This window comes from Centropristis striata, chromosome 17 (assembly GCF_030273125.1).
Source record: "Centropristis striata isolate RG_2023a ecotype Rhode Island chromosome 17, C.striata_1.0, whole genome shotgun sequence".
Classification (NCBI taxonomy): domain Eukaryota; kingdom Metazoa; phylum Chordata; class Actinopteri; order Perciformes; family Serranidae; genus Centropristis; species Centropristis striata.
This window is the reverse complement of record NC_081533.1, coordinates 35762675-35782314: the sequence shown is the minus strand read 5'-3', so window position 1 is coordinate 35782314 and position 19640 is coordinate 35762675. Positions and strand designations below refer to the sequence as shown.

At 42.2% G+C, this 19640-nt stretch overlaps 2 protein-coding genes across 5 annotated transcripts; one reads left to right on the top strand and one right to left on the bottom strand.

Moving 5' to 3' along the window:
- The first annotated feature begins 5036 nt into the window (after positions 1-5036).
- LOC131990094 (butyrophilin subfamily 3 member A2-like) lies at positions 5037-18922 on the top strand. 2 transcript variants are annotated; one of them, XM_059355498.1, is made up of 6 exons: positions 5037-5088; positions 8689-8786; positions 10208-10549; positions 17104-17391; positions 17477-17599; positions 17702-18922. In XM_059355498.1, the coding sequence occupies exons 1-6, from the start codon at positions 5072-5074 to the stop codon at positions 18202-18204; spliced, it is 1371 nt and encodes a 456-aa protein (XP_059211481.1). In that variant the 5' UTR covers positions 5037-5071; the 3' UTR covers positions 18205-18922. The 2 variants fall into 2 exon arrangements, with proteins under 2 accessions (XP_059211481.1, XP_059211482.1); XM_059355499.1 differs by lacking the exon at positions 5037-5088 and adding an exon at positions 8076-8334.
- Positions 12599-15579, bottom strand: LOC131990095 (uncharacterized). 3 transcript variants are annotated; one of them, XM_059355501.1, is made up of 3 exons: positions 14758-15579; positions 13811-13898; positions 12794-13541 (listed from the first exon to the last, which is right to left on the bottom strand). In XM_059355501.1, the coding sequence occupies exon 3, from the start codon at positions 13461-13463 to the stop codon at positions 12963-12965; it is 501 nt and encodes a 166-aa protein (XP_059211484.1). In that variant the 5' UTR covers positions 13464-13541; positions 13811-13898; positions 14758-15579; the 3' UTR covers positions 12794-12962. The 3 variants fall into 3 exon arrangements, 2 of the variants coding, with proteins under 2 accessions (XP_059211484.1, XP_059211483.1); XR_009396028.1 differs by lacking the exons at positions 12794-13541; positions 14758-15579 and adding an exon at positions 12599-12720 and having other exon boundaries at positions 13811-14744; XM_059355500.1 differs by lacking the exon at positions 14758-15579 and having other exon boundaries at positions 13811-14744.
- Positions 18923-19640: the final 718 nt, after the last annotated feature.

Here is a 19640-nt window from a genome sequence, read left to right as displayed (position 1 = left end):
ACTATCAATTTGGAACACTGATATTAACTAGGACTGCAAGCAGTACTGAACGGGCCCTTGCAGAGTGGAGCCGTCGGGGGAGGCGCCGTCAGGGGAGGGCACATCGGACGCGGCGCGTTGGCTCAGCCCCTATGCGTACCAAATTGCGTGTCTCCTACCACTGTGCTTGTATTAGGTGTAAAACATGTTACTTCCTGTAGCCAGCAGGGGGCGCTATGACTGTGTGTAAGTATTGACATGTGGGTGTGTTCCTGGCTGGACCCTAATCACGTGTATGAAATTTGGGACAGATTGGACAATGTATGGTCAAGTTATCCAGTCTCGTGTGTTATGGCGAGACGCCATATTTTGCCGCCAAGCCACGCCCACATAGTGTGACAGGCGGTAAAGATTCATATAACTTTTGATCCCAAAGCCCTTGTGATGGTACTGACCAAGTTTGAAGTCCATGGGGTGAAATCTGTCGGAGGAGTTTGTCAAAGTATGCAACGTGGTCATTTTATGAAAGGGGGCGTGGATAAAGCATAAGGGGCGGGGCTTGATGAAATATTGTTCTTTGGAAGTGTTAAGGGCTGGACTCTGTCTGATCTGATCCAAACTTCTCATGCTTCATCAAAGTATTGGAAAGTTATAACAATCTCGTGTTTTGCGGCGAGACGCCATATTTTGCCGCCATGCCACGCCCACATAGTGTGACCGTCGGTAAAGGTTTATACAACTTTTGATCCCAAAGGCCTTGTGATGCTACTGACCAAGTTTGAAGTTGATCGGGTCAAATCTGTAGGAGGAGTTCGTTAAAGTATGCAACGTGGAAATGGCGAAAATTCTATATAAAATCCAAGATGGCCGACTTCCTGTACATTTTAGGGTATGGCTTCTTGAGACTTTTTGGTGCGTCTTCCCAAGATACATGTATGTACCAAATTTCGTGTCTCTACAACAAACCTGTGTGAGGGGCTGAATTCTAGGGGGCGCTAGTAGGTCATTTTGCCACGCCCATTTCTGAAAGCAATGAAATATGTAAATTTTCGCCACGATTGAATTTTGTGCCAAGTTTGGGGAGTTTTTGAATATGATAAAGGCCTCAAAAAGGCGATTCATTTGTCGAAATAATAATAATAGACGGACCAATTACAATAGGGTCCTCGCACCGTTAGTGCTCGGTCCCTAATTAGGGACCGAGCACTAACAGCGCCCCCTTGAAAGTAAAGAAAATTCAGCCCCTCGCACAGGAATGTCGTAGAGACACGAAATTTGGGACATACATGTATCATGGGAAGACGCACCAAAAAGTCTCAAGAACCCATACACTAAAACGTACAGGAAGTCGGCCATCTTGGATCGAAAATGGCGTTTCCTGCTGTTTTGGCCCATTTCCACCTCGCATAATTTAACAAACTCCTCCTACAGATTTCATCCAATTCTCTTCAAACTTGGTCAGTACCATCACAAGGCCTTGGGGATCAAAAGTTGTATAAATCTTTACCGCCGCTCACACTATGTGGGCGTGGCATGGCGGCAAAATATGGCGTCTCGCCATAAAACACGAGATTGTTATAACTTCTCCATTCTTTGTCCCATCTGGTCCAAACTTCTCATGCTTCATCAGAGTCCAGCCCTTAACACTTCTAAATAACAATATTTCATAAAGCCCCGCCCCTTATTCTTTATCCACACCCCCTTTCATAAAATGACCATGTTGCATACTTTACATAACTCCTCAGACAGATTTCACCCCATGGACTTCAAACTTGGTCAGTACCATCACAAGGCCTTAGGGATCAAACGTTGTATAAATTTTTACCGACGGTCACACTATGTGGGCGTGGTATGGCGGTAAATTATCTGTCAAATTATGACTGTATAACTTGACCATACATTGTCCAATCTGTCCCAAATTTCACACACATGATTAGGGTCCCGCCCGGAACACACCCACGTGTCAATATTGACACACAGTCATAGCGCCCCCTGCTGGCTACAGGAAGTAACATGTTTTAGACCTACCACGTGCACAGTAGTAGGAGACATGCAATTTGGTACGCATAGGGACTGAGCCAACAGCGCCGCGTCTGATGTGCCCTCCCCCGACGGCTCCACTCTGCGAGGGCCCGTTCAGTAATGCGCGCAGTCCTAGTTATAATCAAATTACCATATTAATATTTAATAGTGGTTGAAGGAATCGTGAATTCTTGTCACAGCAGAGGCCAGCATATCGTTCAGAATGTACAACATTAAATAGACTTTCGTGATTCGTAATCAAAAGGTATTTATTCTAAACAAGTAAAGCAAATAAAAGCACACATCTATAAACTAAATAGAGAAGTACCTTACAAAAGAGAGGGAACATGTGTGCGTGCGTGTGTGTGTGTGTGTGTGTCTGTGTGTGTGAGGGGGGTTGGCGCTCCTCACACAATGAGTCGTAAAACTCCAGCTGTGAAGAGCCAGGTGACGGGTCAGACCTTGCCCTGGTCATGTGAACTTTTATAAACTGTGTCCTTTTTACAAGTTAATCTAAAACATATATGATGTGAAAATCAGTGTGTGAGCAGGTCAAAGGTTAGTATAGTTAGTTGAATTAAGACTGACTGTCTGTATAAAGCAAGATTAACATACAACTTTGATTGTAACATGAATATCACATAAATATACTTAAAACACACACATAAACCAAATCATTAATCACAGGTCAAATCCTTTCTGCTAAAGTCCTTGCTGATTGCTTAACTAAGCCCAGTTACATTACTCACGAGTCCAGTTGAAAAGGGGGGGAAGCCTTTTCAGCAGAAGAGTGGAAGAAGGAAGTTGAGTTCAATAATTTGCCGTCTTGCAAATTAAGTTGCTGGTTGTCCTTGTTGTTGAATTGGAGCTTTCTCTGGCAGTTGCAAAGGACTTTTTGTCCATTAATGCAACTTTGGTGCGCAGAGGAGGTCAGAGTTGCAGTTTCTCCTACCAGTTGGGCGTGCCCGGAACTCCTCTAACGGGAGGCGCCCGGGAGGATCCTTACCAGATGCCCAAACCACCTCAGCTGGCTCCTTTCGACGCAAAGGAGCAGCGGCTCTACTCCGAGCTCCCTCCAGGTGTCTGAGCTCCTCACCCTACGGAGGAAGCTCATTTCAGCCGATTGTATCTGCGATCTTGCTCTTTCGGTCACTACCCAAAGCTCATGACCATAGGTGAGGGTTGGAACGTAGATGGACCGGTAAATCGAGAGCTTTGCCTTCCGGCTCAGCTCCTTCTTCACCACGACGGTCTGGTACAACGCCTGCATCACTGCTGACGCTGCACCAGACCGCCTGTCCATCTCACGCTCCGTTCTACTCTCACTAGTGAACAAGACCCCGAGATACTTCAACTCCTTCGCTTGAGGCAGTACCTCTCTCCACCCAGAGGGGGCAGTCCACCGTTTTCCGGCAGGGAACCATGGCCTCAGACTTGGAGGTGCTGACTCTCATCCCAACCGCTTCGCACTCGGCTGCACACTGCCCCAGTGAGTGCTGGAGGTCTCGGTCTGATGAAGCCAAAAGAACCACATCATCTGCAAAAAGCAGAGATGCAATTCTTAGGTCACCAAACCGGGTCCCTTCCTCCCTCCAGCTGAACCTTGAGATCCATGAAGACCACGAACAGAATCGGAGACAAGGGGCAACCCTGGCGGAGGCCAACACCCACTGGGAACGTGTTTGATGTTGTGCTGAGTATGTGGACACAGCTCTCACTTTGGTTATATAGGGACCGGATAGCTCGTAGCAATGAGCCCGGTACCCCATATTCCCGCAGTACCCCCAAGGTACAAGACTCCCCGAGGGACACGGTCGTAGGCCTTCTCCAAGTCCACAAAACACATGTAGACTGGATGAGCAAACTCCCATGACCCCTCCAGAAGTCTCGGAGGGTAAAGAGCTGGTCCGCTGTTCCATGGCCAGGACGGAAGCTGCATTGTTCCTCCTGAATCCGAGGTTCGACAATCGGCCGGAGCCTCCTTTCCAGCACCCTGGAGTAGACTTTTCCGGGGAGGCTGAGAAGTGTAATTCCACGGTAATTGGAATCAGTTGACAGCTCTGCTCCTCTCTTCACCCGAGTGTCCAGAACATGCGGCCGCAGATCTGATGATACGATAATAAAATCGATCATCAATCTTTGGCCTAGAGTGCTCTGGTACCAGGTACACTTATGAGCAACTCTATCTTCGAACATGGTGTTCATTATGGACAATCCATGACTAGCACAGAAGTCCAATAACAAAACACCACTCGGGTTCAGATCGGGCAGGCCGTTCCTCCCAATCACCTCCTCCAGGTACCGTCATCGTTGCCCACGTGAGCGTTGAAGTCTCCCAGAAGAACTATAGAGTCTCCAGGCGGTACCCCTTCCAGGACACCACCCAGAGACTCCAAGAAGGCCGGGTACTCTGAACTGCTGTTTGGTGCATAAGCACAAACAACAGTCAGAGACCTTCTCCTCGCGACTTGCAGCCGCAAGGAGGCGACCCTCTCGTTCCTCGGGGAGAACTCCAACACAGCGGCGCTCAGCCGGGGGCTTGTGAGTATCCCCACACCTGCCCGGCGCCTCTCACCCTGGGCAACTCCGGAAAAGGAGAGAGTCCAGCCAGAGTCCCAGTCAAATAAAACAATAAAACTACAAAACAAATCCAAAGACAACAAGTATGTTTTAAGATTGTTTTTCTGAGATTGTTTGAGATGCTGCAGATTCAAGCAGCAAAAGCTCATGAAAAGATCCCTGTTTTAAACATCAGAGGTCCACTTCATTGAATTTGAGCACAGTCCTCAAAATATCCAGACACCTGATCATGCATGACTTGTTTTTCACGAGTAAAATTTGAAATGAGAGCCAGTGGAAAGATAAATGGGATGAATTGATCTGCAGGAGGCTACATTTTCGTTTTTCCTTGTTGCAAAGTGAGAAAGATATCTAATACGCAACAAATAGCTGGGACACATTCACAAAGTCACCACACCTTTATGTGACAACAGGAGACCTTATCTTGTTTTATTCGAGGACTTTGACCCGGCAGCTCACAGTGTGCTGCTCTGAGCCTGCCGAGATTCTAATGCACAAAGAAAGCAGGTATGTCAGCTTTTAAAAATCTACTTTTCTATGTTCCATTCTAAGTTCTACAATATTCATGTAAAGGTATTACTACATTAGCTGGTATGTTTTGAAACATCCACCTCTCTAATGTTGTGGAGGCTCTGACTAAACCCCTGGAAACAATGGGCCTCATTCATGAAACGTGAGCAGAACGAATTTGTGTGTAAACCGTTCGCAGACGGAAATTTACGTGCATCTCCGCATTCATCAATATTTTAGTAGCTCCGATCTTTTCGTAGCTACTAACAAAATCTACACATGCTGCTGACCACACGTAGTGCTTGTGTAAATTTAAGAACGCATATAAATAATGCTCGTCACTGTTGGAAATTACAATTTTAATTCATAATGCGTTCTGTAATGTACACAATACGCAGATGCCTTTGAAACATGTGATATAAACATGGCAAACGATTAAAAATATAACATATTTAGTTAAATTAGTTGGCAATTGGCGGGATTAAGATTCAGATTAAACTCATAATTGTGAATTATCTATGTAAATTGACGCATCCTGCCTGCAGTTCTCAGAGGTATCATTAAATTAATGCCAGAGTATATCCAATTTCCATACGGCGCACAACGGCAGACAGAAGTAATGCAGGGGTTCAGCGCAGTTGCAAACATGCCCGGTGTTATCGGTGCCATAGACTGCACACACGTACGCATCAAGGCTCCATCCGGTGATGCATTTGCTTACATTAACCGGAAAAACTTTCATTCCGTGAATGTGCAACTGATCTGTGACGCAAAGTGTGTGTTTTTAAACGTTGTGGCACGGTGGCCCGGTGGGACGCATGACGCATTCATCCTGCGTAATTGCGCAGTTGGCACGCGTTTGGAGGATGGAGCTGTGAGAGACGGCTGGCTCATTGGTAAGAATATAGCCTGCATAATCACATGTGTGTGTTATATATGGACTTACCTTTCTATATCCATAGGGGATAGGGGTTACCCACTGACGCCGTGGCTTATGACCCCACTGGCCAGCCCGCAGACACCACAGGAGCATACAATGAGGCGCACGCGGCTACTCGGGCCGTTGTAGAGCGCACCAACGGGGTATTTGGACTCTGAGCGTCCTCCTCCTGTGGCAGATGTACTTTTTTGTGTGCGCTAATGCGTTTCTTTGCGTCAAGTTTAATGTCAAACCATTTACGTTTAACCTCGGACGTAGTTCTTTGCACTACAGAAACCACATTTACTGCGTCCGTCACCTCCCTCCACGCTTTCGCTTTGCCTGTCCCTGTCACACCACTACTAACAGATGAAAATAAAATATTTTTTTTGGACTCCACTTCTCCCAAAATAACTTCAATCTCCGCTTCGGAAAAATTCTTTTTTCTTTCTCGTTCTTTTTTTCTTTGTGCCATGACTGACAGGTTGACAGGATGCCTCTACACACCTCCTTATATGGTGGTCATTAGCAATTCATGGGCGGGGTTCATGCTAATTGCTGATTATCGGGAGCGCGCTGCCACCTTACGATGGATTGGCATTCATGATCATACACACGTGTTTACGATCAGATCTGAGTTTCCCGCGGCGTTCATGAATCCGGAGTAGGTTTTTAGTAGCGTAGGCTTTTATGTGCAAATCTACGCACAAATCTACTAACGTTTCATGAATGAGGCCCAATGTGTTCAGTTTAAAATGTTTGGTTTATTACAAATGGGTGCAGATACGTTTTTACTTGACTGAGTTAGTACAAGTGGTGTTAACTTGTTAGTAGTTTGAAACTTTATGTCATAAAATATTTGTTTTAGTTTTTTACTTTTTTATAGCATCTTCAAATATGTGTACATTTTCTATATAAAATGCTTTTTTCACAGTGTGTCCTGCTTTTATTTCTAGGTTGTCTGCTCTGTGTACAGTTTATTTAGTTTGTTGCAGATGCTGTTTATTTGGTTTTCTCTCCTCGAAGAATAAAATGCCTAGCCTGGCATCGTCAGACAAATTCGATAATGCATGTTAATCTGGAACTTGTCAGTTAATGTTTGACTTCCAAGGGGTGTTATTAATAAGTGGATACTGGGGTGGTGCTTGGTCCAGGAATGCCTAGTCTGAAGGTTTGATGGGAGTTTTGCTGAAACATGAACATGAGGATTGGTTTCCAGGCTGTAAAATGACCAGACTGAGTTTGGTCGAAGGGTGTAGCATGAATTATGGAAGCAACCATTGCATTTTGGAGCAAATCTGGATACATGAATTATTTTTCTCTTTCATGAAGAGATAGATGAACTTGGGAAAATTCATGTGATAGGGTAGAGAAAAACTGTATGAAAAGCTGCTGCTGCAGTTATCAGAAGTTCAGCTCCATTTTGTTTGGTGGCATAAGATTAAATATTAACCAGTCACATTGATAACCGTAACATAATAAAACAACAAGCAGGCTGAACATTCTGACATTGAATCTGTTGTTTCTTCCTTCAGCTGTTGTCAAGCTTCAGTCACATATTTTAAGTGTTTTCTTAATGTAGTCTAAAATGTAACAAGCCAGCTCGATTTTTAAACACACCTGCATGTAAACGCTGCTGGTGAACACACCTCCTCTGATACTGTACAAATATGTTCAAAGTTCAAATCATTTTATCTGAGGACTTTGACCGCTCAGCTTACAAAAAGGTGAAACAACACACACACAGCAGGTATGTGGGATTTATTTTTTTAGTAAAGTTAATTCGGCACTAATTATATATATATATATATATATATATATATATATATATATATATATATATATATATATATATACAGTAGTGTTCAAAATAATAGCAGTACAATGTGGCTAACCAGATGAATCCAGGTTTTTAGTATATTTTTTATTGCTAGATAGCAAACAAGGTACCAGTAGGTGCAGTAGATTCTCAGAAAACCAACAAGACCCAGCAGGATATGCAGCTCTTAAGGCTGTGCAATTGGGCAACTGTATATATATACATATATATATATATATATATATATATGGTAAATGGACTGCACTTATATAGAACTTTTATCCAAAGCACTTTACACTACAGACTACGCTCATTCACCCGACAGTAAAATATTTAAAATATATATATATTTTTTTTTTCTGATTAAAGACGCTTTTCATTGTACTATTTCAAAATCAGCTTCCTATGGAATATAACTCGTGAAAATGAAGGAAGTCATAATTTCAACACCAACATTTACATCTATTTGGAAAGTACCATGACAACAGTAAAGAGTAGCCATTAGGTGAGAAAAGCTCATCAAATGTGTTGTTGTAATGTCAGCAACAAGTATTCTCTTTTTGAGTTCTTAGGCAAAAACAATAATTGCATTTTAGCAAATTAAAAAGAAGCCAAATTAGCAGTTTAGCAGCTCATGTTTGCAGTGTATCAATGATAACATTGATCTTAAACAAATTATTATTAATAATGTCATTAATTCTGTCTTAATGGGTTGTGAAATTAGAGTTGTGACAGGCAAATGTGGAATCGGGCCACTGTTTTAATGCATGCTATTGCAAATGCTGAACACAGAAATGATGCTGCTCAAAGGCTTTTTTCTTTAACAATATAAAACAATTTTCTGACTTTTTAACTCCAGGATGTTTCCCACTAAGGACAGACCTCTGACATCTCTCAGAACCGCCAGTGTTCTTCAACACATCGCTGTCTTCCTTCTCCTGACACACTCTTGGCGAGGTAACCTACACACAAAAAAGAGTATCTGTTGGCTAGAGTTTGGATGTTTTCCTGCACTGTCAGCTGCTGTCAGCCCACCTTAGCAAGACATTTAGTCCATGCATGATATGGTGCATTTTCTTGATGTGGTTAGAAATGAGGAGGTGGTCGAAGAAGTGGAGTTCAATGCACTTGATTTAATGCACGCAACGTCGGATTCAACTCTCGTGCAGCAGAATGAATGACAACGATGTTGAGGCAATTTATACAGTGGTGGCTCAGTGGCAGATATTTTGGCTACATTGAGGCCCCGTTTACACGAGGACGCTCACGGGTAAAAACGACAAAATATTTTATGTGAAGTGCCTTTCGTTTAGACGGTGACGGCGTTTTTGGGGCTTAAAGACGCAAAAATCTGAAACCACCCTCCAAAGTGTAAAAGTGTAATCCTCTCCTCCGTAGCGTGTCGTCTACACTGACAAGACACAAAACTCTGATCTGATCTGCTCACGTCACGTATGTGTTTACGTCACATACATGCTCCAGGACAGGAAATAAAGAAACGTGGGATTATTTCCATGGTGGGACCTTCAAGCTGCTCTGGCAGCTCTAATAAACTTACAGGAGTCTTTCCACCAAATGTCCAGGATATGTACAGATAGTATTAGTGAACAGAGAAGGATCTGGAATTACCTCCATCACATTCTGGAGCCAGAGGGCTGTGAACGAGACCTGGGAGATCTAGTGATGGAGGAGAACTTTGTGGAAGGAGTAGCTGATGAAAATGTGTGGCGTGAAAACTTCTGCATGCCCAAAGATGCTCTTATGGCTTTAAGTGATGCCGCCTGGCTGCATACAATACAATTTCACACACTTTTGCGTCACCGTATGCAGCAGATTTCCTCCCGAAAACGCTCGTCTAAACGAGGAATAAAAAGTGAAGACGCACCGCCACTTTTGCATCTTCTGTTCAGACCGTCCTCGTGTAAACGTAGCCTGAAAGTTGCCTCACATTGTGCTTACATGGTCAAGTTGTCAACACACGTAATATATGGTCAGCTCATATGGTCACCCTGTCATAGCTGACATCTCACTCCAGTGGCAAATACACATTCCTAAGTATCAAGTTTATGCTGAGCTAATGAATAGATGCTGAGCAGGAACACAGAAACAGAAAATAGCAATACATTAACAGTAAAGAAAGTTAAACAAATAACTTAATTGGTCTGTTCACTGTTTTTTCTTTGAACTGCCTTCTGTCAACTCGATGTCCTTGTTGAATTACATTACAACTGTATATCAACAATGAACGTCCATGTTTTTGAATTAAAAGAACATATCATCATCTTTAGGGCCCAGAGGATACATTGCAAACACTTTAAGGCTGTACAACTGAAGTCACAGTCAGCAGTTCATGTTTAAGCATGCATTTTTCTTTCCAGGTGAGTCTAAGAAGATTGATCAACCTCGTCAGGTCATAGTGATGGTCGGTGATGACATCGTTTTGCCGTGTAACCTGGAAACTGCCATGAATGCTGTTTCCATGACAATAGAGTGGGGGAGACTGGACCTGGACCCCAGATTTATCTTCCTGTGGCATGAAGGACAGGAACTTCAATCTGAACAAAACGAGGCCTACAAGGGAAGATCGTCACTGTCCATCAGCAACATGAAACACGGAGACATTTCACTGAAACTGTCCCCAGTGAAGATCTCTGATAACGGGACATACAGATGCCACATCCCAAAACTGAGTCAACAATATTTTGTAGAGCTTCTTGTTGGTAAGTAGCCTTTCTACAGTTTATTTAAATCGTCCTATAAAATATTTGAAATTCTTGATTTCAAATAAACTTACCAGAAAGCTTAATTTATTTCAAATATGGGCAACAATGGCTGTGCTTTTTAGTTACATTAGTCATTTTTTCAGATCCACAAAGGACCTAAATCCAGTTATTTCCAACAACACTATACGACCCCAATGGTTCACTCAGATCCTCTAAGACTCCAATTACACTCCAATTGAGCAAGACAGTGTCATCTGCAAAGAATTGCACGAAAACAGGAAACTAGGTATATATGCTGTGTTCCAATACCCATACTTCCATGAGTACACTCAAACTCAGTACACTATCCGCACTTACTGAGTACGGAGATGTCGGCAGCTGAGTGTTGTTCCAAATCTCATACTCCGTGGTGCACTTACCGGAAATTACGCTCGCGACAGCCGCCGCGGCTCGTCACCCGCGAAAAACTTCCCGCTTTGAACGGCGAAAAAAATACCCTTTGTGTTGTTTTATCTGTACTTCTACAATCCAGCAATATGGCTCCGTTAACGCAGCAAATGTGGAGAATGCGCCGCCGTCGTCAGCAACGTTATCTACTCCTCCTGTTGACAGACAATGCTCCGGTAGGTGTGATTTAAACCTACATAATTACACTTTTACAGTAAATGAAGATGTTCATCTTGATTTTACACACTATATATTGTTCTAGTTGGGTCCAGAAATTGATAGATTGGGTACAGTGGTAGAATAAATGAGTTAAGGTTTCTGGTTCCATATTGCAAAAACTGCATTTGTTTTTAATATTTAGAAATGTCATTTAAGTTATAGTTATCTCTACTTTAAAGTTCTTATCATGTGGAGCCTTCATTCTTGAATTAAAAATGCAAACATTTTACATACCCAGGTCACTGTGTGAAAATACATAACAGATCACTTCAAAGAGGCTTTGATTGTCATTGTATAATGTGCATAATTACATCTTTCTTAAAAAACAATTTCAATACTAAAATATGTAATAGGCAACATTAGCAGTATTTACTATACACAATAATTCCAATAGTAGCCTAATAGAAGTGCAATGCAAAAGACAACACATCAACTTAGAGAACTGATTTTTATTAAATACAAATAATAATTAAATAACGAACTTCAATAATAAACATATAATTCATGAATTAATGTCTTACAGCCTCCCAGGCGGTATGCTCAGCTGAATGCTACCGTGCCGATCCTCAGGCTGTATTTTGATGGCCAGAGTGACCTGCGGGTGGACTTCCGCTTGTCCAGGGGGTCCTTCCATGCCCTTATGGAAGCTATGGGGGGCAACGGAGACCACGGCTGGGATCAGGAGATTGCCTGCCTGGTGTTCCTGTTCTGGTTGGCCAGTGGTACATCGTACCGTGTGGTCTCACGGGCCTTCGACATGCCAAGGACATCAGTCCACCGTGCCGTCCACACCACCAGCGCCAAAATTGCTTCGCTGTGTGCACAGACGGTCCGTCATCCAACGGAGGAGGAGTTGGCGACTGTGGGTGCAGGATTTGCACGGATGGCAGGGTCGGCGGCCTTCAACCGGGTGGTGGGCAGCATAGACGGCTGCCATGTGAGGGTCAAGCCCCCTTCCCAAGCTTCCGACTGCTACCTGAACCGGAAGCTGTTCCACTCTGTCCAGCTTCAGGCGGTGGTTGACCACACAGCAAAGTTCATTGATGTGTGTGTGGGCTACCCTGGATCAGTTCATGATTCACGGGTACTGAAAAACAGCCCCCTGTATCTGGAGAAGCAGTACCCTCCACCAGGGTACTGCCTCATTGGAGATGGTGGGTACCCCTGCCTCTGCTACCCCATGACCCTGATGACCCCCTACCGTCAGCCTCTCAGGAGCCCGCTGCAGGCAGCCTTCAACAGCCGGCTGACAAAGGCCCGAGTGGTGGTGGAGCGGGCCTTCGGGATCTTGAAGACAAGATGGAGGGCCATATTTTTTAAGGCGCTGGAGGTGGACGTCCTGTTCGTCCCGGAGGTCATCCTCTGCTGCACCATCCTGCACAACATCTGCCTGAGCCGGGGAGACGTGCTGGACCCTGAGGACGGTGAGGACGGCGAGGCTGGAGCAGCAGAGGAAGAGGATCCAGGACGGGAAGCAGCACCCCCAGGCACCGTCTCTGGAGCTGAGGAGCGTAATAGAATGGCAGCGTTATGTCATGCACCTGACCATGACTACATCTAATTAAATAATTTGGCCAATTTCAACACCTGTGTATGAACATTGATTTATTTATTTATTTAACATAAAACATTCATTATTTAACAAATAAAACATTCACAACAAGAACATAACTTAACTTATTTACATTTACATTATTAACACCTGAACAATAAAAACAACGAAACAGATCAATATAAAAAAAGTTCATCTTCTTGCCAGCCTCTCCAGGATGGCCAAGAAGCGCTCCTCCCTGGCTGCAGCTTCCTGGTCCCTCCTCTCATCTCTGGCTCTCACCTCCTCTCTCCACCTTTCCTCCCTGGCCATTGCCTCCTGGTGGCACCTCTCCTGCCTCTGAACCATCTCTCTATACCTCCTCTCTTCTCTTCGCTCTCTCTCAGCTTCCTGCCTGGCCTGTTCTGCCTCTTTCCTCTCCTCTCTCTGCCTCTCTTCTTCTTTCATCTCCCTCCACTCCTGCTCATCCTGGCTCCGCAGGTCCTGGAGCACCTCCACAACGTCCACCCGCCGCCTTTTGGGGGTGGACGCTGTGGAGGTTCTGGAAGGTGTGGGCTCCTCCTCTGCTGCCTCAACACTAGCCCTTTCTGGTGTGAGCACAGTGGGGGGGGTGAACACTACCGCGCCCTGGGCACACGTGGCAATGAGGACAGGTGGCGTCACAGACGGCCTGTCCCCAATTGCCTCGTGCATTAATTCAAACCACTTCCAGGACGCGGCAGTGGTCTCACCCCCCTCTGTGCTCACACCAGTCGGGGGGTTCTTAAGATCCTATGTAGTAAGAACAACAAAACATACAGCCGTAACACCGTTGAAAAGCTCATAGTTCTGAAACCCTATGTTGTAGAAATATCTTCAATAATATATTACATCAGTGCCCACAGAGCTAAAAAATAGTTTTGGTTATGATCAATTTCATGAAGAAAAAAAAGGTTATTCATACTTTTGTATTTTTCAGTTCAACTGCTATGTAGAAATGACTGCTCAGAGAATCTGTAAAGCCAACAAGGACGTAAGGCATGATGTGAAAAAAGACAAACCTTGTATTTCTGCTTGAGGTTTTCCCACTTTTTTTTCAAGAATGAGGTGGTGACCCTCCCCACCAGTCCTCTCTCTTCTAGGAACACTCTGGTTAACATGTAATAGAGGCACATAAACACAATAGTATTAGTACAACACATCGGTCTACAGACTGAGCAAATAACAAGCGATTTTCATTTGATAATTATACTGCTAGACTATCAATAGGTATAGATACACTCTGTACGTTTGCATCAAGCATAATCACAATAAAATCGTATCGTGGGGCCTCTGATGATTCACACTGCTAAAAAATAAAATAGATCAATGCTGAAGTGTGTGTGTGTGTGTGTGCATACACTGCAAAAACCAACTGACAAAAAATAAGAAATAAATAAATAACTAGAATTTAGCAAAGAAATGCTTGAAACAAGTCAAATTATCTGCCAGTGCAGTAAGTAAATGTTTCTTTGTAAGATTTTTTTAAATAAGTAAAAATATCTAGAAACTGGAAAAAACTACGATGTCTTGAAATAAATACAAATATACTTATTTTCTGCAATTGTGGCCTGAAAAGCCAGACTGTAGTAACATTATAATAAGCCAGAAATACTTGGAAAAAAAAACCTCACCATATTCAACAGATGAAAAGATTGAAAAGCATGAAAAAGCTCACAATGTCAATCCTAAAAAGAACTCTTTCAACAATAAAATAATTAAATAAGCACATAAAGCTATGGTCAGTAAGTAAATTATACTCAAAACAATATAATTAAGATACTATTGCTGGATATAAGAAGAAAATACTTGTTAAGCTTCATGATTTTTGCAGTGTATTGGTAGGTGGAATCGTCACAACAATTTCTCTGTGGAAAATGTATCTCAGTGGATGTTTTCCTGAGCTGTAGCTGTTGAATGAAACAGTTGTTTTGGCGTGATAGCAGACGGAGCTTTTTTTTGCACTTACTTGTATCCAGCAGCGTTGGTGGTTCTCCCACCACTGAATATGTTGCTGTGGGCCACACGCCACCGCACAAATGCTACGGTGTCCTCATCAGTCCCTATATTGAAGTACAAGACCGACACCAATAAGAAAATGGTTTGTCATTTAAGGAACTCCAAACTTAAGTTTCACATTTCCATACCGCAGGGTAGCTAGTGCTAACGTGATCACAAAAACTCAGCTGGCGCGGTGACATGTCTTCAAGACCACTAATGTTACTACTGTTCAAGTGAAATAACGTATTGACTTTCATTTAAAGTCGCATATGCAATTACTATCAAAACGTTTACAAAAACAACGCATCCACAAGAAAAATACCGAGGCAAATCACAACTTGTTTGCTATATTTCGAGCTAGCTCCTAACGGATTACAACAAGTAGCATGCGAAACGGGACGATAACAAAAACAACCGCAGTGTTAATACATGTCAATACATTAGTAAACTATTCAGAGGCGATTGTAAATATGAATATGTACGATAAAACTTACATCTGTAGGGTTCGGGAACTGCGGGAGCTGCAGACGCTGTCGTCTCGGCCGCCATTGCAAACATTTTTTCTGAGCTGAGCGGCTCTGCCTGGCTCCGCCTCTTCCGCTACGTAGGCAAGATGGCGGCCGTTGAGTGCGTATAGTGTACATCGTTCCACACTCAACGTTTTGACCGTTATGAGTACAACATCCGGGTCCTTTAAGTACACTTCTTTTCGCCGCGATCGGAATCGGAACACCCTGCGTACTCAAACTAAGTATAGTGAGTACGGTAAGTATGGGTATTGGAACACAGCAATAGACTATTTCTCAGAATAAATGCATTACTCTTACCAGAGATTCATCTGGCTGCTCATGCAACTCCATGCAGAAAACCACAGATTAGTATTAGTATTTTAGTATTTGGGGCCTAATTAATTCAATTTAATAGTTCATCTTAATTAAATACTGCCGATATCAATCTTTTGTCTGCATTTATCTACCGGCATTAAGACAGAAAAGGACAAATGTCAAAAAAAGGTTTCAGTGTAAGGAAATAAAAACTCCCTGTCGTGTCCCAATCCCTTTGTAGGAAATCATCACATCCTTATACAGAAAGGTATGACAATTTTTAAAATGTGTTCAACATTGTGAAATGATCAAATTTGTAAGTACTTGGTTAGGTTTAGTAGTTTGTCGAATGTAACCCATATATTATACCTATGTGAAGTAACTACAGCATGTATTTCAGTCTACCCGTCCCCAACTCCTCCATAAATGGGCATTTTTGCTCTTTGTGCTACTTCACTTGATTGCATCCTTGCTTCCTGCTAGAGGTCACCAAGGAAGAATAACCTTAAATATGGGTTGTGACGTGGATATAGCCTGGCTAACGCCAGACTAATCACAAATGAGATTAGTCTGGAAACCAGCCATTCATTTTTCCGTAGAGGAGGTGTGGTTTACGATCCTCCAGAGCCGTTTATTGGACGCTTAGAATGTCTATCAAAAGCGTCTGTAGGTAGCTCTTAGCCAATCAGATCAGTTATACCAGATGACGTATGTAGAGTGACATAAATGGATGTTTACATAGCCAGACTAACCCTCTAGCATCTCTACTTTGAGACTAAAATGCTCAATTGTGCTTCTGCAACGTTTTTCTGCAGCATGTTGTGACTCTGGCTGAACCTGATTTCCCCTTCATGTCATTCAGCCACACATCCACTGATTTTATGGTTAATAGACGAGCTGCTGGGGGTCTCTGGTGGCTCCGCTGTCCCCCGGCTCGTAGCCAGATCACCGGCGTTACAGCAGCGAGCGGTAGCGGGGCTAGTTGGTAGATTAGGCTTTGGCCAAATCCAGTCGGAAGCAAGGCTAAAGCATCCTTTTTGGTGGTGAAACAGGAGTGTGAAGCCAATTGTTGTTCTTCTTTTAAAATAAACTTTCGCTCTAAACTATTTAAAATGCCGTCAGCTAGATCGAAAGAGAGTTTCGCGTCTGCAGCAGCCATGTTGGATCCGTAAGAAAACTACAAGCTTACGTCTGCCGGGTAGTACGCGTCATCGTCTTGCCGTCCCTCCCCGCTCTGTGATTGGATCCCTAAAACAGGGCTAAGAAACCTCTCTGGTTGCCAGACTGTGTTGCAGTTCGAAATGAAATCGAGTGCGCAAGGCAGTCTGGGTATACCCAGGCTAACGTGGATATGGAATTGGTTTTTGGGGAAAACTTTCTCAAGCAATGTGTTGCTTAATTGTTAAAATGTTGGCAGATAAACCATGTGGACACACACGTGAAAAATGACAATTGAACCATCAATTTCTGAACATCTGTCTCATAATCAGGTGCCATCTCCTCACCTGCTATCAGCCTAGCAGGCATTGATAAAACCAGCAGTGGAGTTCTGTTAGACTGTGAGTCTTCTGGCTGGTATCCAGAGCCTGAGGTGTTGTGGCTGGACGGTGAGGGAAAGCTCCTCTCTGCTGGACCTACAGAGACAGTCAGAGGTCCTGATGACCTCTATACTGTCAGCAGCAGAGTGACTGTGGAGAAGAGACACAGCAACAGCTTCACCTGTAGAGTCCACCAGAAGGACACCAACCACACCACAGAGACACACATCACTGTTCCAGGTAGAAATCTACAGTAATGTTCAGCTTTTGTTTCCAACTTGAAGTTGAGTTTTGTAAAAGTTTTTTTATCTTATTTTTATTTCAGAGGATTTCTTCATGGTTTCTTCCTCTGGTTGTGCTGCCTCTACCACCATTAGTGTGCTGTTTGCTATAATGTTTGTCTTGGCAGTCGGCTGTATTGTCTGGAAATGGAGACAAAACAAATCTGGTGAGCAAAAGACCTATTTGTATTTCTATCAACCAAACGTTTGATAACATGAGTCAGCACAGTTTAACAGTTCTGTATATCTCTGCTTCTGTTGCTACACAGGGATCAAGACACAGAACAAGAGTCAAGATGAAGAGACACGTCAAGACAAAGATACCACGGAGCAGCAGGGTTTGATGGAAGCAAGAGTGAGAGAACAGCTCATGGCAGACAACAAGAAAATGAAGGAGGAGTTACAGAAGAAAGAGACAGATATGACACAGGTTATCAAAACTCTGCAGGATCTGGAGAACGAAATGAAGAATGAACTGAAGATGCAGAATGAGAAACACATCGAACAACAGCTGAAGGCAGTGAAACAAGTAGAGATGAATGAAGAGAAGATTAATTCAGTGGAGAAAGAAATAAGAGAGAAGGAGGGAGATTTAACAGTTAACAGAGGTCTGGTATACTTACAACTCAAAGAAACCATCACACAGAACAACTGGTACCTGAGCGAGAGAAAAGAAGAACTTCAAAAACTGCACATGGCCACAGACAATCTAATACAGATGACATATAATAAAATTAAAACAATTACAGGGAAGGAAGAGAAGGAAGACTGAAACAGAGAACCACAGGGAGCAGATAAAGAGACAACTGGAGGACACAAAGAGAGAGAAAGAGATTCTGAGGAAGGAGATGGGACAAAAACAAAATCCTTAAACATAAGATCACTATCATCAATCTTAGTCTGTTCTTAATTAAATCAACTATAACTTGATACTCTAGAATAGTAAAGTATGAGGACAGTGTGAAATGTACCGTTCGTACTGATGAACCTAAAGAGAATTAAAAGACAAAAGCAGCCATTTAAAAAAACTGATTTAAATTATTTAGTTATTTTGTTTGTTAATCAAAAATAAACAATAATGCAAAACAGTTGAAAAGTGCATGCATTGTATGTTTTGAAGCACAATTAGATTTGTACAGTTTTTAACTGACGACATTAAAAGTTTGTATCTGTGAATGTTTGATTTTATTGAAAAGTTGTTATTGTGTTTTTTGGTTTGTTTTTTTACAGAGTATTTGCAGTTGTTTGTATTTTAATATGGAATTGCTTGCCTGCATTTTTGTGTTTTAATTGTTTAAATTATAGTCACAATATGTATTTGAACAATGTTAGCAAGAGATATAGTGTAAATACAACAGAAGTACTGTATAAACGTTGCTGTTTCATATTGTTTGTTTAAAATCACGTCACTTTCATCATGTCAAATATTTTCAAATAAAAATGGACCAACATATACATGTATTGACGCATAGTTATTTTTTTCTGACTGACAAATAATCAATTAAAATTATTAGATAGTGAAACACACAAATCAAAAAGTAATAAACACAATGCTCAAATGTTAATATAGCACAGTTAAATGCAGAAATATTGCACTTTATGGTTTTTTCCATTTAAGTTATTATTACATTAAAAGAGGAAAGTGTATTTTGATTTAAAAATCAGGAAAATAGAAAAATGCTGCATAAGTTATTTTCTTGTGTTGTTTTCTTAAATTTCACAATGTATTTTTACAATACTCAAGTTAAAAACTTAACATTAAAACAGTAAACATTAAACCTGTGCTTTCAGTTTGCTTTTTTGTTATTGTTTCGTTTCATAAAAAAAGAATAAATCAATTTGACTAAGATTAAAATGGTGTAAAGAATATGCGAGGAAGAAGAGAATTTGGGTGTTTGGGTATTTGTTGATCTGTGTAAAATTGTTGTTTTTACAGTCGTACTGTCACTGTACCACCAACAATACATATTCCACAACAGTTCCAATGTCTGTATCTGAATATGCTTAACTCAACTCTTCCTCTTTCATTTTCAATTTATCCAATAAAACCAAGGTTTAACCCTCTATGGTACGCATTATGATGGAGTTAGGAAAAAAAAAGTTTGGAGTGTTTTTTTTGTCTTAAAATAGACTAAATAAACATACTTTGAAGAAATTTTGTAATTATTTTCTTTTAAAAACTTTTTTCACTTGTGCACCATTATGGTA